This window comes from Aplysia californica, unplaced genomic scaffold (assembly GCF_000002075.1).
Source record: "Aplysia californica isolate F4 #8 unplaced genomic scaffold, AplCal3.0 scaffold00120, whole genome shotgun sequence".
In the NCBI taxonomy this organism is placed as follows: domain Eukaryota; kingdom Metazoa; phylum Mollusca; class Gastropoda; order Aplysiida; family Aplysiidae; genus Aplysia; species Aplysia californica.
Genome location: NW_004797390.1, coordinates 342,476 through 359,544, shown reverse-complemented (window position 1 = coordinate 359,544; position 17,069 = coordinate 342,476). Strand labels below are relative to the sequence as shown.

The following is a 17,069-nucleotide window of genomic DNA, read 5'->3' as shown; positions in this document are numbered from 1 at the left end:
ACACACTCACACACTCACACACACACACACACACACACACACACACACACTCACACACACACACACACACACACACACACACATTTCAACATTGGCATGCTACTCTGAATCACAGGCGATTGCTTCACATAAAATGTGAAAGTGTGAGTTGCAGTAAACAAACACAAACAGTATAATAACCATTAATATTATGTTTCAGTTTATGTCAAATCAATAAATGATATTATTCTTTTCTATTCCAGTTTCTTTGACACGAGATATCATCTTTCTAGGGTCTACAAAAGTGGACGTGTACTTTCTTGTCTTTGCAGTTGTGATATCTATCTAACTCCGGTGTTTTTGAATCACGCCTACTCTCGATAAATGCATTAAACGAATTAATAGGAGAATATTGCAGTTTTCTTTACGGAGAAGACAATCTTCTATCTGACGCAAGCCTTGCAGTTTTTCCAAAAGTTATTACTCTCATCCTTTCTGTATGAAGAACATAAAAATCCCGGAGTTTGTTGAGCAATCGTTAAGCTTTATGTTGTTACACGTAGAAGTCATGGGTTCTTTTTCTATTTTTGGAAAGAGTTTGACGGAGCTCTCACATGCATAAGGTCATATTACTACGCGGGACATATACTGAGTTTTGCCAGGTTGGCGGCCGCAGCCTACTCTTATCGATTTTAAACTACTAAGGGATCTTAAACGCACGCAACTTGAACACGGGACCTCCGAGATTTTTCGCCCTCGTCCGAGAAGGCCAGGTGCAGATCTTTCCTACCAGTCGATCAGGGATGTGGCTGAAAGACAGCAGTAAGAAAGAGCTAAGGGGAAGCAGTAGAAAGGCTGCAAAAAGAATCAGGAGCCCAGAGGAGGGGGCAAAGAAGGTGAGGGGGCTGGGGGCAGACAGTGGAGGCGAAAGCAGACTACAGAACATTGCCAGAGAGCAGGAAAGGAGGTGACAGAAGACAGTTTTAGAAAAGAAAATATTTCGGTTGCTGCCCGGATTCAAACACGGGATTTTTGATTGAGAGGCGAACACCTTAACCTCTAGGCCACGAGAGCCCCCAGACATGGGTTCGATTCTCGTATGTAGAACTTATTTTATAGAGTATAATATCCGTCTGTCCGCTTGAGCATTACATCCCATTCAGCCCAGCGTGGCCATGACAGGCAAATTCGAAGTGGCCGCCTCCTAGATTACCTTAATCGTGTCTTTAGGAACGTAAAGCATTTAAAATCTCTCATTCGAAGAAACGATGGGAGTTCCGCTGTGAAACGTCGTAATAAGAAACTAATTAGGCCTCGTTATCATTTATCGTTGTCAAATATTTTAGATCATTCAATTTATCTTCTGCAAATTTTTTTGAAAATCGAGTAAGAAGAAAGAATTTTTGGACAATTACATTATTCTGATGTCTGAAGCAATTATTGGCAATTTCTTCCCTTACAACACCAGCGTCTGCAGTGTAGCGGTTAGGCGACTCGCCGTCGTACACAGGTGACCCAAGTTCCATTCCCGAGGTGGAAAAAAAAGGGGGGGTGGTGTTATCAAGTAGAGTAAAGTAAAGTTGTTCCCGCATCCGATCCGCACATTGGGGATTGCCTAGTTAGTAAGACAACTTCCTGGACCTTCGGCATATTGTAGTAGGGTGGCAGTTCCTTTCCACGCCGCCTTTACTTCCCCAACTCGAAGTCAGGTACCCATTACTGCTGGGTGGGAAGGAGGGGGCGAAATATCCATGTCCGAACCGAGGCTCGAACCAGGACTTTCCGCTTTGGAGACGAGCGCACTAACCGCTCCGCAAGCGCATCCTCTATTTAAATGTACTAATCCCAAATTAGTGAAAATGTTTTTGTAATTTCTCAATCTCTTGTGGTATTGATTGCCTGAGCTCAACGAATACTCTACCGAGATTCCGATTCTACGTGCTGAAAAAAGCATCCTCGTTTATCGAGTACCTCGGTCTTATTTTTTTAGAATGTTGTATCCCTCTCAGCCGGAGTTGGCCCTGGGAGGCAGGGTCGGAAGCCCGCCTCCCAAACTAAATTAATCTAAATTGTGTCGGCAGGGGTATACAACTCTATATTAAAAATAATAACTTACAACGGCGTCTTTAAAAAATAATGATTGACCCAGCGCCCGACAGATTTTTTGTGCTATTTAATGTCATCATTGCAAAGTCGCCAAATTTAATTCCGAGAATTCACGTTTGCACTTTAGCGACAGTCCCGGGTTTGAATCCGGCTAGCGACGGAAAATTTTCTTCTCTCAAATTTTCTCCTTTCACATCTCATCCTGCTCTCTAACAATGTTCTGTTGTCTTCTGTCGTCTCCACTTTCTGCCCCCAACTCCTCACTTTTTTGCCTCCTCCTCTGGGCTCCTGACTCTTTCTGCAGCTTTTCTACTGCTTCTCCTAGGCTCCTTATCAAAGCTGTCTTTCAGCCACATCCCTGATCTTATGGTAGGAAAGACCTGAACCTAGCCTTCTCGGACAAGGACGAAAAACCTCGGAGGTCCCGTGAGCAAGTTGCGCACGTTAAAAATCCTTCGGTTCAAAATAGATAAGAGTAGGCTTCGGCCGCCACCCGGGCAGAATTCAATATTTTCTACCGTCTGAAAATGTTTGGTGTGTCCCGCGCGCCCCTATGACCTTATGCAGTTGCGAGAGCCGTAAAACACTTATCGCCCCCCCCCCCAAAAAAAAAACACACAAAAAAGTCCCTTGAGGATCAACTTTGATAGTTATTGAATCAGAATTTCTCTCAATCGAAGTAGGCCACGGCTAAATCATGGAAAACGGTACATTAATTAACCTACTGGAGGCTGTCAGATTTGTGTCACGGAACCAGAGCGATCCATTATCCTATTTCCCTTTTTTTGCCGTGAAGGCACTCACTCATCAAAAAAGCATTTAACTCTCTTTCAGGAGACCAGAGCGCGGTTATTATGAGCAAATTATGAAGAAAATCGACTCCCACGAGAAACTTTCCTGCGGCTCGAACCCCCAAGAGGGAAACTATTTTAATAAAAAAAAGTTCACAAGGAACTTTCTTCCCTTTTAAGTCATCTCTTCTCTTGGTAAGTCCCAACTTCTTTCTCTGCACTGACCTGACACAGGGAACACAGAGTATAATGTGACATTAATTTACAGATCTACCAGGGACAACCTACCAGGGACAACTTTGAAGTACTGACACAGTTGTTCAGTCAGTCCGTAACCAGATCAAAGGGAGCGGAAGCGGGAAGTGAAAGTAAACGACAAACAACAAGAAGAAGAAGTAAGATGAAGTGTGGGAGGTGGGAGAGGCGCGGGGGAGGGAGGGGGGGGGGGGTCAGCGGAGCGGGATTACCATTCTTTGTGATGATGGAGTTAATATCAAACGCTAGGTTTTAACCCTATCCGTACGTCGTGTTTTACTATCGTATCCATACGACGTGGGGAACTCTGTGTCACCACTTCCTAAGAGGAAATTTAGTGGTTAATCCTATCCGTATGCTTTACATAGCAGTCTGTCAAAATGTTGTGTTTTAAAAAAAGAAATACTGGAAGTTTCAATGAGATCTTCGCACTAGACGTATTCTAAAATGTAAAGAATACAACCCTGGGGGTGCAAAATGACTCCAGGGCATACGGATAGGGTAAAAAGTAAACTGAAGCCCTCCATTCGAACGTACTTTATGTAAGTACATCCTTGATTTTCAATATACGTGGGGTCAGTTATCGGTTGTCTGGAAGTCATGTGCGAAGGTTGTTTTAATTTATTGTCAAACGTATAGGGGGAAAAAAGGGGGGGGGGGGGGATGTGGTATGTTTTTGAAGGGGCAGGGGGAGGGGTTATGTGGTATGTTTTTGAAGGGGCACAGGGGGGGGGAGATTTACTTTGTTCAGAGATAAATTTCAAAGTTCGGGGCTCCAGATTCTTGAAACCAGACATTTGTACTACAAAGTCTCTAGTTACGTTATTCTGTCATTATACCATACCCCCTTCTTCAATATACTGTGCTTTTCTGCTTTCTATTAAAATCTTTATACTCCTATACTTTATTCCCTTCCGGGGGTCTCTCGTAACCTAGTGGTTAAGGTGTTCGCCTCTCATTCAATAGGCCCCGGGTTCGAATCCGGAAATTTTTCTTTTCTAAAATTGTTTCCTTTCACCCCCTTTCCTGCTCTCTAGCACATTTCTGTCTTCTGCTTTCGTCTTCACTTTCTGCCCCCAGCACCCTTACCTTCTTTTCCCCCTTCCCCTGGGCTCCGAACTCTTTCTGCAGCCTTATTACTGCTATTCCTTGGCTTCTTCTTGCTGCTGTCTTTCAGTCACACCCCTGATCTTATGGTACTGGTAGGAAAGATCTACACCCATCCTTCTCGGACAAGGGCGAAAAAATCTCGGAGGTGCCGTGAGCAAGTTGCGCACATTAAAGATCCCTTGGCGGTCCAAAATTGATAAGAGTAGGCTTCGGCAGCCACCCTTGATAAATTCAAAATTTCCAACCAACTGAAAGTGTTTAATGTGTCCCGCACGTTCATATGATCGTATTCAGTTTCGAACGCCGTTAAACACTTACCCCCAAAAAATTAATCTAAAATTATACGCTTCCCTATCTCTTGTTGTTTTCTTTACTCGTTATTAAAATGAATGCCAAGTACTGGATACTGTATATTTATCTAGCTTAAACATTTTTATCGTTACAAATTGTTCCTTTATATCACATGTGTGTAGCAGTCGTTCTGTTGGAAAGTGTAAACATATAATTATTATGTATGTATGTGTATACATATATTTCGTGGAAGAAAGGGTGTGTTAGAAGGTGGGTAGGAATGTTTGTGTATGTGTATTTGTGCGCGAGGGTGTATGAGTGTATTTGTGTGTGTGTGTGCGCGCGCGCGTGTGTGTGTGTGTGTGTGTGTGTGTGTGTGTGTGTGTGTGTGTGTGCGTGTGTGTGTGTGCGCGCACGCGCGCGCTCTCTCACCTGCATGTGTATAGTAAAATATGAAATTAATGCGCCAGTGCCTGGATAATAAAGATTTTTTAACAGATGCCACAATTTTTGCCTTCAGAGTATCAATTATTTGCACCCCCGGGGCAGTGCCACCAACTGAAGTATCTTTAGGCCATTCCCAAAGGGGGGACATTTCTCGTTCTTATGCACCGTAGAATTGTAAATTGGCAGATTCAACAATGTCATGCTCATAACTGTGCCTTAACTACAACTGGGAATTGCTGCTTTTTCTTTCCAAATCCTTACTATCGTCATTTTCCCTCTACTTCTTTTGTAGGTTTGTCACACTTTTGTGACCCGCTATTTCCGGGGTGCCTTGATAGTCGAAGCAGACTTTGTGCTGTTTATGCTAGAGAGGTGAGCAGAGTAAGCCCGATTCCCTGTAAAGACTTCTCTGTTGACTTCCACCCCTTGGCGCTCATATATGTCCTTATGCAGTTGCGAGCGCCGTAAAACCTCTACTAAATAAATAAATTATATGCACAATATAGTTTGCGACTCATAGTAATTAAAATGACAAAATCACAAGCAATGGAATGAAGGTGCAGTCATAGTAATAACGCAGACAATCACACCGGCCTTTTTCTTCCTTCGTTTGACGTAAAAACGTACCTCAGATAGGATAAGGACTGCCACAGAGGGTCAATGCTCCGAAAAAGCGCTAGATTTAATTTTTTTTGTTGGAACCTACCCTCTTGTTCATGGCGCTGGTATGACCTTATGCATTTGCGAGCGCCGTAAAACCTCTACTAAAACAAACACTTCTTGCTCATTTTAGTATCGAGTGCACACTCTCCGTCCAATTTATTATATCATTAAGTCGAGACCTACCAGATTTTCTTTCATGGGTGGGACAAATGTTACCATTAACACACCATTCGACAGAATTCGACTGAATTTGATTGTGACCTTAGATACAAACAATCTGTCGTAGATTGGTATAAAGAGACTTAAAACTAGTTAAAAGGTGAAGCATATTTGAATAAGTGCTTTGTTTGCACCAGCTTTGTTTTGCATCATACCGAAATCCTTCCTATGTCGTGTGTCTGTCCGTCAATCTGTCTGCTCTCTCTCTCTCTCTCTCTCTCTCTCTCTCTCTCTCTCTCTTTCTCTCCCTCTCTCTTTCTGTCTGTCACTCTGTCTCTCTCTCTCTTGCTCTCTCTCTCTCTCTCTCTCTCTCTCTCTCTCTCTCTCTCTCTCTCTCTCCCTCTTCCTCTCTCTCTGTCTCTGTGTCTCTGTGTCTCGGTCTCTCTCTCTCCCTCTCTCTCTCTGTCTCTCTGTCTCTCTGTCTCTCTCTCTCTATCTCTCTCTCTCTCTCTCTCTCCGCCTCTCTCTCTCTCTCCGCCTCTCTCTCCTTTTTTTAAACCCGCATCCTCTCTCTCTTTTCTCTCTTTCTCTCTTTCTTTCTCTTTCTACTCATACTCTCTCTCTTTTCTCTCTTTCTCTCTTTCTTTCTCTTTCTACTCATACTCTCTCTATCTCTCTCTCTACTTTCTCTCTTTCTCTCTTTTTGCCGCCCCCCCTCCCTCACCCCCCCTCTCTCTCTCCCCCCCTCTCTCTCTTTCTCCCTCCCCCCTCCCCCCTTATCTTTCCGGGTTTCTCTTGACAGCGGAAAGACATCCCCCGCCCTCTACCCCTTTGACATTTTGCGCCACACAAAGTCCTCCTCATTCCTTCATGCTGCTAGATGAGCGGCCCGGGAACGGAAAATTATCGCACATGGAGGAACAAATGAATAACCTAGCAGGATCAATGAACTCCAACCCAAGTCATTCGATTTGACGGAAACAGGCTGCCAATAAGGTCAAGGCCGAGCCGATGATGATGTCAGCTACAGCTAGTCTCAAGCAGATTAACTCTTTGAGAATACTCTGATCTCACTCAAGGTTATTTATTTACATAAGAGCCGTAACGTCCTTGGCGAACTGATGAAATGGAATAGGCTTAACGCATCTATCAACAAAATTACGTTATTTAAGGGGCGCGACTCCCCTCCGAGTTTACCGTCCATCTCCGAAAGGACTGAGCCAAGTGGGAAATTGGTGTAAAGTGAGTGCCTTTTCCAAGGAGTAACGTCCTCGTTCGTACATATCGTTCAATTCTGTTTTATGTAACCGAAACTATAAAAACGTAATGCAATAACATGCATGCTATGAAATACGATAATGTTTCCTGATTTTTATATGATGGTTTGAAATGTGCAGCAACGTTGCTATAGTCTTTTTGCTGGCTGGTCGGACGTAATATGATTATTTTGCTACCTCCGAACTAAAAAGTTTTATCTGAAATGTTTGGTCGTACAAAGCAGTACAAAATCAATTCCACAAAGAACAAACGTACACACAAAAACGCACACTTACACACATACACACACACACACACACACGCACACACGCAAACACACACACACACACACACACACACACACACACACACACACAAACACACATACATATGTACTGATATATATATATATATATATATATATATATATATATATATATATATATATATATATATATATATGTATGTGTGTTATATTATATATAAAATGTATGTAAACTACATGTTAATGTAATCCAATAATTCCTCATTGAGGGAAAACATTTTGTGGAAATTATGAAACAGAAGAAATACAGATGATCCTCGTTTTAACCGTGGCTCAAGGCCCACACATGGAAAGGATTACTGCAGATCAACTAAAATTAAAATTTTATAAGCCTCAAAGAGGCATAAAACATAGGAAATATTTTTAGTTTCAACGTGTGGAATAAATATTTCTTAACAAGGACAAAGAGAAAACATTCATAGACAATACACAGACGAAAATCATTTACTTACATCTACCTAATTTAGAGAAACTGATACAAGATTACTCGTAAACGTTTTTAAAATAATAAGAAATCGGTGCAGTCAGTCTGCATTTATCTGCACTCCCCCAAAAAACCCAAGAAAAAACAACACAAAACAAAGCCAATAACCCTCCCCCCCCCCACAAAAAAAAAACAACAACAACAAAAAACAACAAAAACAACCCTCCCCCCAAAAAACCCAAAACAAAAACAAAACAGAACAGCTCAAAAACAGAAGAGTACAAAAAAGCAACAAAAAACCCCCAAAGCAAAGCAAACCAAACCAAACCAAAACACCCCCCTCCCCTCCCCTCCCCTCCCCCCAAAAAACAAAACAAACAAACAACAAAACAGCAACAAAAAATAACAAAATCAACCAACAAGATCCTTTTGAGTTGGACAGGTCATAATTTTCCAACGATCAGCCGTTACCACAATGTTCTCACCTGCTTAATTTTTGTAGAGGTTTTACGGCGCTCGCCACTGCATACGGTCATATGAGCGTCAGAAGATTAGACTAGGTGTCACAAGAGAGTAACACACATAAAAAAAGAAGAAGAAGAGGAGATAAGGACGATAGAATCTGATATCTCTTAGAAAACAAAGAAGCGAACCACACCAGAGCACCTGCAGCTGCCAACCATCCTCTGTCTCACCTGCATATTGAAAAGCTGCACGCCCACTCGGTAGAGCCAGATGACCAGCAGGGAGAGCAGGAAGCCACTGTCAGATGTGCACTTTGCCGCCAGGTACAACGAACACGAGGACGACCGTAGAGACTTGACCAGGAAGGTCCGAACGGCCAAACTGTTGCCCACTAGGCCGAACACACAGATCAGCTGAGGATGGTCAGAATTAATAGTCAAGAAGGCGTCGTGGGTTGAGGGGGGGAGAGGGGAGAGGGGAGAGAGAGAGAGAGAGAGAGAGAGAGAGAGAGAGAGAGAGAGAGAGAGAGACAGAGAGAGAGAGGATTACTATTTGGTAGTTTTCATTCATTCATTCATTCATTATTCATTCATTCATTTGGCAATTCACTTATTCACAATTCAGCCAGTCAAATATAATTAATTATTTCACTCACTTATCTATTTATTCAATCATGCATTGTATTACCCATGCATTAAAATTTTTGGTGTTTCAACTTTGGAAACGGGCTTAATCTCTTTTACTTTGTAGAAAATGATAACTGAAGACGAGAAGACAAAACGGGAAACGGAAAAGAGAAGGCAGGGAACAGAATATAAACGAGTGTTGATTCACAGAGAAGAAAAAGGGGGACAACAGTTTTGAGGTGGGATTGCATTAAGGTTAGGCTACAGGATACGGAATCGTGAGGTTGCGGGTTCGGGGATTCGAGCCGCGGGCCCGACGTTGTGTCCTTGGGAAAGGCACTGTAAACGAATTTTCCTCTCTTCACCCAGGTGGGAATGGGTACCCAGTCATAGATAGCGAAAGATCTTGTCAGTATGTTAGTGTTTTAGCACCTGTAAATGGCTGTTTGCACTGTATGCTTCCTGAGAAGTCGAGGTTGTTTCAGAATGCTCTCAGGTCTGCTGGGGTAATAGTATAGACTGTGAAGCTTATAGAGCTTGCTGTTGAGCGGGGATTTGAGCTATACAAATGCCATCTGTTATTATTATCTCTAGTAATACCTCTAATCTTCCGCACCTATATTATTATAACCCATTGTATTGCAAATGCTGTTGAAATAATAACTGCCATCGTAAATTATTCACTCCACTCATGTACTGTACCTTCTTGTAGTAAACATGCGATGGAAGTGCCATTTTTAAAGAAAAAATCTTTACCAACATGTGAGGTTAAGAACTTTAGGCTAGCCTCAATTTTTTTCCCATTTCCTTATACAATCCTTGAAAAAGTAGTCCATCGTTAACTAAATAATCATCTTGAAAGGTATGGTCTCATGGCTGCTACTGCGACCGCTGCTGCGACCTTGCTGGTGCTGGTGCTGATAGTGGTGCTATTGTCCCACTCACTCGTTCACTTAACCCTGTCCGTACGTCGTTTTTTTCTATCGTATCCATACAACGTGGGGAACTCTGTGCCACCACTTTCCAAAGAGGAAATCTACTCGTTAATCCGATCCGTGCGCTTTGCATAGCAGTCTGTCAAGATGGTTTTTTGAGAAATACTGAAAGTTTCAAAGAGATCTTCACATTAGAAGTATTCTAAAATGTGAAGAATACAACCCCGGGGGTACAAAATGACCCCAGGGCGTACGGATAGGGTTACTGTTCTGCAAGATAAAATCGCGTCCACAGAGAGAATCAAGCTGAGAGATGGAGCAGCAGGTGATATATCGAGTCAGTGTTGCTTTGTGACAAGCCATCGGTAAGGCTGCAAACTGCAACCCCCTAAGGGGATAGGGGATAAAGTGTCACTGTATCAGTTGTGCATTAATACGGACAACGTTGTGGATAACTAACTACTCGCTAGGTTGAGATGGCTAACAACAGCAGGGCAGATCAGATCTGGGGAAGACGCCTCTTTAGCAACTAATCTAAGCGAGCCCTTGTCAAACGTCAAACACACACACACACACACACACACACACACACACACACACACACACACACACACACACACACACACACACACACACACACACACACACACACACATTCACATAACTTAATTTTTTTTTGGATATCTTGAAATGAAAGTTATTCATGTTTGCAAATCTCCCCCCCCCCCCCCACCCCCCCAAAAAAAATTGTTGCTATTAAAATTTCTGTCAAGCCTCCCACGTTTCATTTTGTAATACTTTAAGGTCATTCTTCAGTTCTTTCTTTATCGCTCCTTCAAAGATCAGTTTAGTTTTAGTAGAGATTCTACGGCGCTCGCAACTGCATAAGGTCACATGGGCGCCAGAAGATTAGAGACGTTACAAGAGAGTAACAAACATAAAAAAGATGAATAGGAGATAAGGACGATAGATGTTTGATAGGAAAGAAGAAGCAAACCACACCAGAGCACCCGCCAATCACCCACTTCAATGATCAAAAGAACAGATTGCAGATTTCACCAGCCCTCGGGGTGATGTTGCGTAACCCAGTTTTCACGTCTGTACTGTCAATTTTTAAAAACTGTAACGGAAAACATTATCCAAGATGGGCACGGTTTGAAGAGACTCCTCGGAGCTTGTTCACGGTACACGATTACAAAGTTGTCGAATTTAAATGACGTATTAACCTGTGACTAAAATCAACCAAAATTGATGCTCTCCAAAGTCCTTAGATTTATGCTCCTCCTCTCTGTTTTCCAGCCCTATGGAGCTTAGTAGACGTCACAAGGCACTACGCTTACCTGTCCACTGTACAGTAGCATTTATCCTAGCTGGAAAGTGGCATGGCATGGCTCGAAAAAGTACCGGTTGTAAACTGTTCTGTATTTGTGTAATATTGTGTATTTATGTATGTATTTATGTATGTATTTATGCATGTACGTATTTATAATTATGTATTTATGTATGTAAATGTATGTTTGCCATTGTAAACCAAAGTGCCCTTGCGGAACAAATATAAGTGTAATTTATTTGTTTATTTATTTGTTTATTTATTTTAAACACTATCAAGTCATTTTATAAGGCGGTAGTCTCGACTTTAGCGTCCATCTCCGACGCGATTAAGCCAGGTGAGCGGAGAGCTTTAAAAAGTCCATTAGCAGCTCAAGTATCAGAATGCCCTCAGATGGACACAATCAGTCGGCCCCCACTGAAATGGACCCTCATGAAGAGGGGCGAGGAAGCATGGAGCATCCCGTCTTCCTAAGACCCCAAGTAATTCAAGTAAGTATCAGAAAGCATGATACCAACTCAGCGATACGCACATTCATGAATGGGTCAAAATCTAAGTGGTCTTTACCAGGAGCACAGTCAAAAGGGCTCTGCATGTTTGAGAGAGCAGGGGGCTCAAAGACTATATGTATTTAGTGACAATGCCATAAAGCAATCAGCGACGTCGAAATGGAAACTCCAAGTTCTTGGCGCCAGTTTCGAGCAATCAAATAAACAAATTGTGCTTTAAAAAGATCTTTGCTGAAAGGCTCTAAAAATGGTTCTGAGTTTCTGTCGTTCTAAAACACTTGACAATCAGAGTTACTTTTTGGGGCTGCAGAGTTGTACATTTGAAAAAATATTGTATAGGCACACGTATGGTCCCTTTTTCCATAGAAGGAAGGCCTCTTTTACTAGTGAAGAATTAATTGCACGTTTTGATATTTAGAAACGGATACGTTTTTATTACTTAAAATTAAAGTGCTTCTTCGTTGTTGAAAGAGTGTTGGCCTAGAGAGTTGTTGAGAAATCTAACTTTGCAGCTGAAATAATCTGTTAGGCTAAATTTAGTTCTGTTTTTGACAGCAAGCTTTGTACAGATCAAATGGCTTCTTTTCAGCTTTGGGGGAGGAGCCTCTTTTTTCATTGAACAAGCAACCATTCAGATGGTGACAAGAACATTAAAAAAAATAATTAACATTTTTTATGTCCCTTGCCCATTACTATGATATTCCGTAGACGTCATCTGATTAGTAGAAAAATGTGCGTATGATAGTGTCCAGTAGTGTATTACGTACATAATTGTTATAACGAGTAACTGTTGCATATAGATGTTCAAGATAATAATTGTACCATTATAGATGTATGTGAAGGATCTTAGAACATTGATGATTTTAGAAATGACGGTAGTGGTGCAGATAATTGATGATGTGGGATGGTGTTTATGTAAATAACTATACCCTATCCGTACGTCGTGTTTTACTATCGTATCCATACGATGTGGGGAACTCTGTACAACTACTTTCAAAGAGGAAATTTACTCGGTATCCGATCCGCACGCTTTGCATAGCAATCTGTCAAAATCATTTTTTGAGAAAAACTGAAAGCTTCAAAGAGATCTTCGTACTAGATCTAGAAGTATTCTTGAATGTGAAGAATACAATCCCGGGGGTACAAAATGACCCCAGGGCGTACGGATAGCGTTAAGAAGACTCTGAGAGTTTATGTTTTTTTTAAATGTTCGCGTTCGTCCTGTCTTCCTGTGCTCTGATGAGTCACGAGGGATGTGGGTACCCGCAATCCCGTTCCCTACTGGAACCATCTTTAATGTCACAAGTTAAAGTCTTAATAATATAAAGTAGTCACATTCTACTCCCTAACCATTTATCCCAGTTATTCCTTTCGACCCTTATTTAAACATGAAGTTGCGGAGATTCCGACACAGGATCCTTGAACCAAAGTCGAGAGGGAACAATTTACACACAATAGCGTATCCCCTCGCCTCAGGGGGAGCGGGGGAAAAGGAAAATCATTTAGCCTGTTTAAAATTCGCATCTATAAATGTTGGGTCTCTGGAATGGTTTTTCTTTTAGCCTACTTGTCCCTCTCTGTAATAAACACGTTCCCCTTTCTTTCAGTCACTCCCCCCCCCTTTCTCCACCTTTCCTGCGTCCCTCTCCTCCCCCCCCCCCCTTACGGCACCTACCGTGCGTGCCATAACCTCTACGCGGCCCCGGAAGACCCTGGGATATCCTCAGGCTGTGCAGGAGAGCAGAACAAACCAATCCAACTTAGGGTACTGCCGGAGGTCATCGTCCTGCAAACGGACGTTCGCCGAGCCTTTATTACGATTCCAGATTGACTGCCCGTTTCTTTCTCCGTAGCGAAAGATGCGTCGACAAACGATCAATCGAGTACGACACCGGTAATGGTAATGTATATTTCATCTGTGTAATCTTCGTATATTGGCGAGTCTATTGGGAAATCGTAAAAGTAGGTTACTTCGTAAATAAACAGTGCGCGTGAACGCCATACACGTGTTTTATCATATCCTAGATCAAGCACTCGGACATTATTCCAATTCGCTTTGGAGAAAACTATTTGATCCAATTGGGAGCCAAATGAAGGGCGGAAAGGGGTGGGGTTTTTTTTTTTTTTTTTAATTGTTGTTGTTTGTGGATTTGCTGTTTTTTTTTTTTGGGGGGGGGGGTCAGGTCAGGGGGAGATCGTAAGCACTCGATGATAACGAGAGCAATATTTTTCTCCTTTATTTGGGCACTGGTGGTGTGCAATCTTCGCAGTTCAGTGTTTATGGAGCGCAAAGAGGAGCCGCCATGACAGTGCATGATCTAGGATAACACAGTAGAAGTCTATGGCGAATTCTGAAAAGCTACACTGGAAAATAATAGCGGCCGGAGTTACCAAAGGGATATAATTGTGAAAACTACGCCTTCTATCCTATAATTTGGCAGCAAGTAGCATTCGATAGTGCGATCAAAAATTCGTGGTGCATCTTATCCTCAAATATCTCTTATTAAACGGGTGAATCAATGTCATTCATACTTTACATAGCAGTTCGTATCAATTTGTCTTAACTAAATCATATTTTTCCAAAACAATTGGGACAGGATTTAAAAACTTTTCTTCATAAATTTATATAAAATACTTGGAATCTCTGTCTCACGTAAAATGGTATTGTTCACAGCACGTCCCGCTTCTCACACACATTTTGATTACTCATATGGCCTACGTCACAGTTCATCAGTGACAATTTTTACTTGCAAAACAAGAAGTTATTTTATAGTGAACACATTTTTTGCACTAATGGTTCTCAGAACACGCGTTCAATAAGCATAATGTCCCGAATAGAAAAAGATGACGGACTTGCTATTAAAAGCAATATTGCCCCGGCTGTAAACATTTAAAAATCTGTAGAAGCCACCCACTTGGATTTTTTAATTAGTGTTTATTAAGGAATTTTCTAGAATACAGCTTGCAGGTGTTTACGAAAATGTTGATCTGTTAATACAAATTGATACAAGTCACTGTGAAAAAAATTGGAGTACCTATGCTGGATAGTTGAGGAGATATTTGACAATAAGTCGCGCCACGAATTTTTGACCGCAGTATAATTATATTTTTGGATGTTCGCCAAGCTTTTATACCTCGACAGAGAGCCACGCAATATTATTACGTAGTATCGCCAATCGCCTTTTGTACAGGGTGCTTCGATACCTTAGCCCCCCCCCCCCCTCCCCCCTGCCCACCCTCTTGGGTCAGCCAAAATTAGAAGAGATAACATAAAACAACGAACTATTTTTCAACTAAAGGTTTTTCTATTCTCACATCTGTAACTTCATACAATCATTTCAATATTCGGTATTCTTTATTTTAAAAAAAAGATATTATGTCTTTTATGTCATGCGCATTGAAAGAAAGAAAGAGAGAGAGAGAGAGAGAGAGAGAGAGAGAGAGAGAGAGAGAGAGAGATAGAGACAGAGAGACAGAGAGAGAGAGAGAGAGAGAGAGAGAGAGAGAAAGAGAGAGAGAGAGAAAAGAGAGAATATACACTAATGAACTCATCAATCTAAGAACATGACCGTGTAAACTGTCTTGTCAGAGATCAATAAAATATGTTCATTAAAATTAATTAATTAATAATTCATCTGTTCATTCATTTATTCATTGATTGATTGATTGATTGATTAATCCATCCATTCATTCATTCATCAACAACCAGAGAGATATGTATGCTTCCGCGGAAGCCGAGTATGTTTCTGAGTGTTCTCAGAGGGTCTGCTGGGGTAATAATAGTTATAAAGCGCATAGAGCATGCTCTTGAGCATGGATATGCGCTATATAAATGCAATTATTATTATTATTATTATTATTATTATTATTATTATTATTATTATTATTATTATTATCATTATTATTATTATTATTATTTCATTATTATTATTATTATTATTATTATTATTAATATTATTATTATTATTATTATTATTATTATTATCATTATTATTATTATTATTATTATTATTATTATTATTATCTCTGTACTAACCGGAAGCATGACAGTCTGCAAACGTCTAATGGCCACATAGAACTGAGACGACTCGGGGTTGAGAATGCTGTGGTTTCTACTTCCGCTTCCGCTCAGCGGCGTCAGATTGGTGGAGAAGTGACCCGAGCTATTGAACGCCATGTTGAACACGTCTGGGGAATACAACCGTAGAATGTTATCACATGAAACCTCAAGAGAAAAAGGGGGAAGGGGGCAGTTAGGGGGGGAGTAGTTAGGAGCAAAAACGTATTTTTTCAAATACGTTTGAGTTGTACTTACTAAGAAAGAAAAGGGTGGGGACGGGGATGGGGTGGGGGTGGGGTGGTGTAGGGGTGGCTTTATAGCACGAGGGTTGATCTAACATGAGACAAGCTATATATCTATAGGACCCGTGTAAAGACTGCGTTTTGAGATCTCTCAGAATATCATTACCTCTTCCATCTCTTTACTGGTGTTTACTTCTTTTACACCTAAAGAAAATGGTAAGACATGTACAAATTGTGAGGCGTGCTGACAAAATGAGTTACTTCTCGCAATCCACAAATCGATATTTGCCAAAAATCGACACTAGGGTTAGATTTGTAGATTTTTAACGGATGTCATATTCATTATTGAGCTACTGACAACGTATGTAAGATAAGATAAGATAAGATAAGATAATACTTTATTATCCCAGAAGACATTTTCCTTGGCTGTACAGGACAGTAAACACATGGTGGTATACATAAAAAATCTAAGTTATATTTTACTATAATTAAAATTCAACATGAAAAGAGAAGTAAAGCGGACAAAAAAGTACATATCACATCAGATGCATCATTCAACCACATGCAGGAATTTGATTACAAGTTACAAGACCTCTGGAGTTATATACTCCTAGATACGTACTATAAAAAGTAATACACATCTATGCTTATTCTGACAATAGCCTTATGCTAGATGGTAAAAACTTCTTTAATTTCTTGTGACAATGTGATGCGGTGTGATTTGATGTTCAGATCACACCGTTTCACCATTGCCCTGATTGTAGTTCTAATTCTAGTTGTGAGTCTGTGTCCCAGAACTCCTGAATAAAATAACAAAACTCTCTTACTGTTTGCACCTACTATCTTTGCATAGACAAAGCCCAGAAAGATGCTTACAAGAGGGTTGAAGGGCAATACACTAGGAACGAAGAAAGGGGATCGGGTGGATATGATTGCAAAAACGAACACCCGGCTTAAAACCTCATACGACAGAGATATAGGCACAATCACACACCGACACCCCAACACGTATCATCCACATAAACACTGAGAAAGAGAGAGAGAGAGAGAGAGAGAGAGAGAGAGAGAGAGAGAGAGAGAGAGAGAGAGAGAGAA

At 41.2% G+C, this 17,069-nt stretch overlaps 1 protein-coding gene across 1 annotated transcript in view; it reads right to left on the bottom strand.

The window, feature by feature from the left end:
* LOC101862028 (somatostatin receptor type 3-like) overlaps positions 1–17,069 on the bottom strand; it is a 100,915-nt gene that overhangs the window by 26,094 nt on the left and 57,752 nt on the right. The window contains exons 2-3 of the mRNA XM_005096050.3: positions 15,709–15,860; positions 8,503–8,685 (exon numbers count right to left, since the gene is read on the bottom strand). Coding sequence (XP_005096107.1) covers positions 8,503–8,685; positions 15,709–15,849 — 324 coding nt within the window. The 5' untranslated portion in view covers positions 15,850–15,860. The remainder of the gene's footprint in view (positions 1–8,502; positions 8,686–15,708; positions 15,861–17,069) is intronic.